Here is a 9,811-nt window from a genome sequence, read left to right as displayed (position 1 = left end):
CAGGTCAGTTTTGAATCCTCTGTGCGTAATCTGGGATTGGTGCTTGACTCTAAACTCACGTGGAAGGAGCACATTACACAAGTGTGTAAGCGTGATCACTCGCTAATGTACAGGCTCTACTTTTTCAGAAAGAGTACTAATCTCAGGTTGCGCAAGCATCTTGTGCAAGCGCTCCTATTTCCGATCATCGACTACTGTTCTCTTGTATACTGTGACCTGACGCAGGAACTCGACTTAAAATTACAGAGGCTCGTGAATACGGGAATTCGGTACATCTATGGTGTAAGGAGAGATGATCGCATCTCCCCGTACAGGCGGGAGCTGCAGTGGCTAACCACTGCCGGACGCAGGAAATACTTCACAGCTTGTTTCCTACGTAAAATGTTTAACTCGGTCGTACCATCATACGTACTGGCCTTTTTTGACTTCCGCGTAACACTCTGGCCTGTAAGAGGCGAGGTTACACCTCTGGAAATTCCTGCTTTCGCGACGGAGACGCTGAGGAACTCGTTCCATATCAGCGCTTCATACTTATGGAATAACCTGCCATCACACATCAGAAACGCTTCATCCACCGTCACTTTCAAAAAACTTGCTAAGGATCACTTTATTCAACTCGAAAACACATAACTCGTACACAGTCCACGCACACGCGCACACCTACTTTCTCGTTCATTCCACCTTCACCAACGCCACACTCTCACACTATACATACTCTAAACATGCCTCAATCTATAATCTATTATCTATTGTTCTTTTTTCTGTTCTCCCTTGTAATGCTGTAAACTTACAATCGTACAATATAATGTACGCAAAATAAAACTAATCTAATCTCTCTCTCTCTCGCTCTCTCTCTCTCTCTCTCTCTCTCTCTCTCTCTCTCTCTCTCTCTCTCTCTCTCTCTCTCTCTCTCTCTCTCTCTCTTTGTGTAAATAACTGTAAATGTATATTCCAAATAAATTTAATATTCAAAATAATAGGATTTACCGATGTTACCGCTTCTAGAGGTCACAACAGAATAAGCATTAAAACCAATATTTCACGCTATTTTTATATTTTTTGCGCATGCGCGGACGTCATTCAGAAAACAACAAATTTTTTTTTATACTTAACGCGTGTAGTCTTCTGAACGTTAAGTCTACTTTTGATACTGCATTAAAAGTAAATTTTTTTTATAAACAACGTTCGCAGACTTACGAACGTTTAGTCTACTTTCGATACTGCAATAAATTTGATAAACAAAAAAATACGATGTATTAATGTGATTGCTTCTAGCAGTCACAGCAGAATGAAATTGATATAAAAAAAAACAGATAAATTTTATAAACAAAAAAATACGATTTTCTGATGTCACCGCTTCTAGAGGTTACAGCAGAATAAGCACTGGAACCAATATTTCACGATATTTATACATTTATTCGCGCATGGGCAGACGACACTTATAAACTAAAGAAAATTATTTTTTTTGCATTTTTTTTTTATTTATTTATTTATTGTCGCATCCCCTGGGCAGGTATTAGCGACATAACAAGTTACAGATATTTACAGAGTTTTGGAATAAAAATAATTACATATAGTGATAAGATATATAATACATAGATTTACATATTTTCATTGGATATGTTAGATGAAAGTACAGTCAATTTCGCTTTAGAGTATATCGTTTACAAGATTAGTTTTGTTTATAAAGTTGACGACTTTTTTAAAATTTTTGGCGTTACATAGTATATTAGATAGGTTTTGTTCAAGGTTACAATTTGGTCTTTCTGTGTTGTATTTGGTGCAGTGTATTAGTATGTGTTTGATGTTTATTAGTGTATTGCAGTTTTCGCAGATTGGTGGTTCACTGTTGTTAAACAGATATTCATGTGTAAGGGGTCTTTGGCTAATTCTTAGTCTTGTGATTGCAATTTGTTCTCTTTTGTTGAATTTGGTGGCTGGGTGTGCTTCATTGACTGTATTTTTTTCAGAGGACATTTGTTCGAGTTACTTGTCCATTTTTTGTTCCATTCACTTTGAATTTTTCTGGTTACCTTTTTCATGGCGAGTTGGTTGCTCATTTTGCACTGCTTGTCGATGTGAATCAGTTCGCAGGCTAGTTCGGCTGCATTAAGTGCTGGTGCCAATGTAGGGTTTGTATAGTCAATGTAGTTGATTGTGAGAGTCCCATTGTGTTTATTTATTAGGTTTGTGATGTATTTAGTGTTCGAGTTGTTATGTTTCTTGTTTTTTAAGGATATTATTAGGTGTATGGAGTCTGTGTATATTGTGGTGTGTTTCTCGGGATCAATGTTTTCAATTGTTTTGATGACTAGTAATTCTATGGATTCTTGAGTCCCATACCATTTTGGTAGTTTCAATAATATTTTTTCTTTCGAGGGAAGGATTGCTGCTATGCCTATGGGATTTTTTGTTGTTGTTGATGTGATAGTGACAGTTTCTGATCCTGCCCGTGGGCTGTCCTGCGTTGGGGATATTCTAGGGATTCTTTAAGTGAAATCCATGGTTGCTTTGTTGTCGCATTATCCGGGTGAAAGTTGTTGCAGCTGATGCCATAGTCTTTCAGGTGTTTTTGAGCTCGAAAGTAGAAGGGTTTTTTAAGTTGCGGTTTCTTCGTGTATTCTTCTGGTACCTGTTTCAGAAGTAGGGGATAGGCTTGATTTTTTGGTGAATGGAGAAGTTTAATAGCATAATTCAGTGTGAGCTTTTCCGTCTAAGGTCGAGGCGGTGCATATGACACTCGCTAAGTATACTTGTTATCGGACTTGTTTGATAGGCGCCTGTGGCTATCCTCATGCTGGAGTGCAGTATAACATCTAATCTTTTGAGAACACTTTTTCATAAGCGCATAATCGGTGTTAGAATAGACAAAGTCATTAAAAACCAGGCTGTCTAGCGGAATATCAATACGGCTTCAGAAAAAAACGCTCCACTCTTGATGCCGTAAGCTTAGTAGTCAACACCGCTAGAACTGCAAAAGAAGGAAAAAGATGGAAAGGAGGATCCAAGAAGTACTGTGCTATAATTACACTGGATGTTCAAAATGCGTTTATCTGGGCCAGCTGGGGCAAGATACGTGAGGCACTACGGAAAAAGAGGTACCCGCATATATAAGAAGGATTATTTCTGACAACCTAAAAGACAGAACCCTTTTGTATGACACAGAGAGCGGCACGAAAACCTATCAAGTAACCGGGGGGGTCCTAAAAGAATCAGTGCTTAGCCCATTTTTGTGGAACATCATGTACGATGGCGTACTTAGGCTAGAGCTACCCGAAGGGGCAAAAGTTGTAGGGTTTGCAGATGACATTGCAGTAGTGGTGGTAGCGAATCAAAAGGAAGAGGTGACAGAAATCGCTCACGAGGCAGTAGGTATAATCCACGATTGGCTAAAGGAGCCTGGACTTATCTAGTAGGAAGAAAATAGAGACAATAAAGCTTTCAGTGGATGGACACGAAATAGACTCTCAGCCGACAATTAAGTATCTGGGAATCACCATGGACGCCAGACTAACGTTTAAGCAGCATCTCAAGAGGGTGAGCAATAAGGCAGTAAAAGTCGGTGCTGCACTATCGCGATTAATGCCAAATGTAGGTGGGCCAACGCAGGGTCGAAGGTTATACTTCTATCCAGTATAACTACATCAGATATGTTATACGGTGCCCCAATATGAGCGGACGCTATGTTTGTAAAGTCCTATGCACGAAAGCTGTCAACAGCTTACAGGAGAAGTGCATTGTAGGTCGCTTCTGCCTACCGAGCAGTATCAGAAGATGCAGTGTGCGTTATTTCAAGTATGCCGTCTATTGACCTTCTAGCAACAGAACGGAAGAATATATACGAAGAAAGCTGGCGTGGTAACAATACTCAAAATGAAGTTTGGAAATCCGCAAAGGAACAAACTGTAGCTGGGAGATAGAGCGATAGACGTATAGCTTCATACCACGTATTATTGGCTGGACCAATAGACAACGAGGGAAAGTAAATTACGACCTTACGCAGTTTTTGAGCGGATATGGGTGCTTTCGAGCCTACCTACACCGCTTCAAGATAGAGGATGATCTAAATTGCCCAGTATGTTTAGAAGCAAACGAAGATGCGGAGCATGTCTTCTGTAACTGTTCGCGATACGAAATGGAACGAGAAGAACTCGAACGTTACCTTCAGACTAGGGTGACATCTGAGTCAATGATGACAGCTATGCTTGCGTCAAAAGATGTCTGGTGCGCAGTAAAAAACTAAGTAAGGACCAATCTCAAGAAGCTTTGAAATGACGAAGAGAATAGAAGGAAAGGACAAGGCGACACATCTGAGTAAAACTGTTGCTAGACGAAGGCCACTAGGTAGTAATTACGAAACGCTCCTCGGACTGATGCAGAGAAACGTAGGTCACATAATTGAGCTCTCACTCTCCTGCCTGATGCAGATGAAAGTAGGAGCTGGGTTGAGTCTATGCAGAGGATGGCTGGTCGATACTGCTCGAAGTAGACGACCAGACGATACTGCAGGATGCAGACGACTGGACGATGCAGAAGGAAGAAGACGGCAGGACGATACAGAATGAAAAAGACGAGTTTGATTCTGAACTCCTAATCACCTTGGTGGATGGGGGATGTATGGGAATGTCAAACTTCATAGAAGAAGCCAAAAAAGGCTAGTTAACGGACCCCACGGAAGTATTGTTTAGTGATAGTACCTGTGGGAATCCGGTGTCGGAGGGCCACACCCATACGGACATTTTCTAAAAACACTTGATTTAAACTTCTAACACACTAAAAAGTATTTTCTAGAAGTTTTGACAAAACTCAAAATTTTATGATTACTAAGTTTTCTCTAGAAGAAAGAAAAAATACTTTCGAATTCTTGTGGATGATGTCTAGGTGTCAGGGTGACCCCCAGGTCAACGCGACATCGTCTACGAGAAAAAGCATCGTATATAAATCATATTTGCCAATAATAAATCATATCTTCTTGTAGACGATGTCAAGTTGCCAGGATAACTTACTAATCTAGTAGTATACGGGACATCGTCTATAAGAAAGAGCATCGGATATAACCCCAAATGTACAAAAAAAATCGTATGTATATCATATCGTTTGAATAGTCCTTATTATGATTATCCTTAGCATCATCTGATCTGGACCAGATACGGAAATTTTCATTTAACATTTTTGTACATCTAAACTTGTACTATTAGTGTATACAAAAATCAGATTTTTCTGTTTCAAATAAGAGATAAGTATGACGTACACTACTTTGCTAATGTATATTGTTAATATTTGCAAGAACAAATTATTCAATAATTACAATTTCCGAGATGAATCTAGGCCTTTATATGCAAAGATTACAATTGGTGTTGGAAAGTGAATTTTTGTTGAATATTTTCATGAAATATAGGGATGTTTACAGAAAAGATCGTTTTCTGAAATAAAGAATTTTGATATTATGTAGACTTCTTATTTTTAAGTATATTTTGAAATCGCGTATCGCATACTTACTGCGAACAATAACTATAAACCATATTCACATACATATTACAAATAATATATTTTAATTATAGGATTTGTTTTTTTTATTTTTATTTAGAAAAATACAGTTGTTCTATGTTCAAATATTATTTTATACACATGATAAAAATATAAATAAGAAATTAGTTAACAAATACTGCGAATGCCTCTTTATTCAAAAATATTATATTCATATATGTGCATATTTTATAACCGTTTGAGTGTCTTCTTCTTATCTTTTAGTAATTTCTTTTTTTCTGCTGATAACTTTCTATCATTCGTATGTTTTTTTGATGTAGAATTGTCTATATCTGATTCTCTATGGTTTTCAATATCACTTGACATGGCCTTTGACGTTTTCTACAATAGTATAAATAAGGTTAGTATTCTTAATATGAATTGAGTATGCTACGTAAAATAAAAAATTGTATTCAGAAATTACTGATTTTGTACTAAAAAAACTGCAAATAAGCTGCTACTTTATTGGCACGCCGTTTCTATCAACAAAATGTATATTTTTTATATGTAGTCTTTTAACGATGTATCAAAAATATTTTTGCGAGATGCTGAAGAACAAGCAGCTAATGAATGCTATGTCCTTGGCAGGCATTTAGGTCCAGATCTTTTCGGTTGACATCGATGTATGAGTATAGTTAATCAGTAAAAAGCGAGGGATGTCATATAAAAAGTGTAGAAAGACATTTAAAGAAGGGGGAATGGGGCTGACGCTTAGAATGGTGAAGTACCGGTTGAATGGATAGTTAATTAATTTTAAATGAATTTAGGCCTTTTTTATCATGTTCGGGCAGTTGCGCAACGAAAGGGTTCTGCTCCGAAATAATGACAAATTCTATCATCATTATTAAAAATAACGCAACGCTTCTTGCATTTTTGCCTCTGAAAAACCTTGCGTTATACAGCAGCTTACGTTTGAACTCGTGATAAAAAATCGTGTAAGCAACTAGCGCAGTAACTTTCCAATTACGCATGCGGGCTCTATGTCGCACTCGCTTCGTTCATTCTCTAACACGCCCGTATTATTGGCAACTTATCGCATTCGTAGCAAATTATTTTTTAACTCTTTAATGTGTTACTGACAAACAAAGCAGTCAAATCACTTTAAATTTTTGCGGTACATAATTTTGGTGGCTTTGTAAAAAAAAAGAATGTGGCGCTCTGCACATAACCGAATACCTTGGGAGCCTCATAGATTATCCGGCTTGCGCCTAACCCGGATATATGTACTGATACATGAAGAACTAAATAATTTGAGGTGCTGTATCAAAAAAAGTCACCTTAGTTCCGCTTCTAGGCACAAAAAATGCGAAAATCAATACATGTGTTACAAAAACTATAATGTGCACCAAGGCTCGTGTGGATATTGCAGTACTTGTCTGCGGCTCGTAAACGCTTTTGCCTCGACACGTACTGCAATCTCCACACTCGGTCTGAAAAAGCCTACCGCTGGCGCAAAAAATCACTTGATTTATCACGAGAATAATCGAGTGATTCATCACGTGACGTTTTGGCGTCATCGAATTTCTTTATTTAACGCAATCAACAGAAATTAATGTTATTACATAACTAAAAGTATAACAGAAACGTTTATTTACTAAAAATTTAAAGAACATTAATCAAAATATATAAAAAATTTTGCCTGGCCGAGGCTTAAACCCGAATCCTCAGCGTAGTAATCTACCGCCCTACTACTTAAGCTATTTTCGCTTATACAAAACTTCAGTTTGAATTTGATTTGTATACTACTATTGTATGTGGGCCAACTTTTTTTCAATTCTTAAGTTATTGTGATACGAGTATATAAATCATAATTTCGTGACAATAACACGCAATCCTTGCGCTAATATTATATGAGATTAAGTGATAAGCTGTGTAAACTGTTCCATTATTTTACCAGCATACAGAATATGTATGAAATTAAGTAACTAATTATTCATATCTTTATGCTTTCCATGCAAGGTAGACCATACTAACTATAAAAAAAAATTAAAAGTTATTCTATTTATTTTAAAATAAGCAACCCACCTACACTCAAATCGTGTATGAGCGAAAATAGCTCAGGTAGTTGCAACGCCCACGTCCCAAACATTGGCTTCGAGCAGGGAGTCAAGGCAGGCGCGCACGTGTGTGCGCTAGGTCTCGGGGCCCAAAGCGCCTAAGTACGCTGCTGCAGGCCCTAGCTGAGTACCAAAGACGATAATACTTCAGTACGACAATAAGACCTCATACGAAGGATTGTTGATTGGACTAAAAGACGAGACGGAAAAGCGAATAACTACCTTACGCAGTTTTTGTGCGGACATGGATCCTTTTGAGCCCACCTACACTGCTTCTAGATAGAGGAAACCCCAAATTGCCCAGTGTGTTCGGAAGCAAATAAAGAAACAAAGCATATCTTCTACGATATCAAATAAAACGAGAAGAACTGGAGTATTACCTTCCGACCAGACTGGCACCTGAGTTAATGATAGCTATGCTGACATCGGAGGATGGTTAGTACGCAGTAAACTACTACGAAAGGACCATTTTCAAAAAGGTGAGAAATGACGAAGAGAAAAGAAGGAAAGGATAAGCCGAAACAGCCAAGTAAAGCTGTTGCTAGGTGGAGGCCACTAAAAAGTAAATACGAGACGCTCCTTGGACCGATGCAGAGGCAGGAGATCACTGAGTCTCTTACTCTCCTGTCCAATGCAGAGAAACGTAGAAGCTAAAGTTAAGTACCTCTAAGTGCTCCTAAGACGGATGCTTAGGAACGTAGGTAACTGAGTTGAGCCCAGACTGCCTCATCCAAAGCAAAGAAACGTAGGTGTCAAAGTTAAATCTGTCTAGATGATAACCGGTCAATGCTGCACAAAGTTGACGACCAGACGACGCTGTAGGAAGCAGACGGATGAACAATGAAGAATAAAGAAGACGTGTTTGATCCTGAACCCCTAATCACCTTCGTGTATGGGGGATGTATGGAAATCTCAAACTTTAAAGGAGAAGCTAACTTTGCCATGCCCCACGGAAATATTGTTTAACAATGGTGCCTGTGGGGATCCGGTGTCAAAGGGCCACTTGCGTAGAGCTTGCTCTGCCTAAGCCACATAAAAAAGAAACCGCTGCAAATTCTTTGGCACGTAGCTTCCTTCAACAAAATGTATAGTTCCAATAGAACACACATACACACAAACATACATATACACACACACGCGCGCGCGGGGGGATATCAATACCCCGTATGTGGCGCGCCCCCTGGGTGGCGGATAGGGGAAAGCTCATCGGCGCGTCGAAATCTCCTCAACCGGCCGAAGGGTAGAGCAGAAATAAAATATGCTCCGCGGACCAAACAGGCTAGGCGAAGAAACCCCGAAGATAAATCAAACATGGATAGTGAGTTAATAACATTACTACCCCAATCGGATCAAGCCACAGTGCCCAGTCCCGCCGTCGATTCCGATCGAATAAAAATCCCGGTGGTCGTCGCTGGCCCCAAGGAATATGGGGGGGGGGGGCAAACTTACCTAGAAGCCGCACAGGTTTATCACTTGACCATTGCTGCATTTAGAGACGCAGGTAATATGGAAATGGAGGTTGATGTAGACAGAGATAAGAGAGCTGCATGCATAACGCAAAGGAATGCGCACTTGGATCGCCTTAGTAGCAGAATCGATGGAGTGATGGAGCAATTTGCACAAGCAAATTAAAGACCTTGCCTAAACCATAAGAGCGAGCTATAAGAATCTCTGCATCGCAGAAGATAACTTACTGCAATGCCAGCGCCGGGAAACACGGGGGAGGAAAACACAGACAACCCCAAGCCTCAGATCCCGGAAGGCGAGTACAACGGAGGAAGTCCCAACTGCTCCACAGGATAGAAGTGGAGGGAACAAAGGAGCAGATAATCAAGCTGAAAAGACAGCGTGGCAGAAAGTCTTCACAAGAAAGTCGAAAAAAAAAATAGGAGGAAAAGGCAAGCAAAGAGGATAAAAGTGTCCCTGGCGTTGCAAACCAGAACAGGGCCAGCAGGAATGTACAGAAGCGGGCAAGACCTCCCAGACCGGATGCCTTAATCATCAAGGCTGCAGAAGGAAAGAGCTATGCAGACATTTTGTCCAAAATGAAAGCGGCTCCGTCACTTAACCCACTGGGGAATAGCGTAAATAAAATACGCAGAACAGTTGCAAGCGATCTTCTGATAGAGCTCAAACGCACAAAAGAAGTCAAAACCTCGGACTTTCAAGAAGCAGTTAAAGTGGTACTAGTGAAAGGCGCCACAATAAAAGCACTCCAGGAAGAAGAA

The 9,811-nt window shown here is 39.6% G+C and overlaps 1 protein-coding gene across 3 annotated transcripts in view; it reads right to left on the bottom strand.

Annotated features, from left to right (window-relative positions):
* Positions 1–5,600: 5,600 nt before the first annotated feature.
* Positions 5,601–9,811, bottom strand: part of LOC100113685 (ubiquitin-conjugating enzyme E2 S) — a 134,809-nt gene continuing 130,598 nt past the window's right edge. For 2 of the 3 annotated variants that reach the window (XM_001598985.6, XM_031924015.2), the window contains exon 5: positions 5,601–5,868. In XM_001598985.6, the coding sequence (XP_001599035.1) occupies positions 5,716–5,868 (153 nt within the window). In that variant the 3' untranslated portion in view covers positions 5,601–5,715. Of the gene's footprint in view, positions 5,869–5,945; positions 6,006–9,811 lie in introns of those variants that run through there. The other variant, XM_031924016.2, reaches the window with a different exon arrangement.

The sequence above is a fragment of the Nasonia vitripennis genome (genome assembly GCF_009193385.2).
Source record: "Nasonia vitripennis strain AsymCx chromosome 2 unlocalized genomic scaffold, Nvit_psr_1.1 chr2_random0004, whole genome shotgun sequence".
In the NCBI taxonomy this organism is placed as follows: domain Eukaryota; kingdom Metazoa; phylum Arthropoda; class Insecta; order Hymenoptera; family Pteromalidae; genus Nasonia; species Nasonia vitripennis.
The sequence above is the reverse complement of the archived record's forward strand: the minus strand, read 5'-3'. Positions and strand labels throughout refer to the sequence as shown.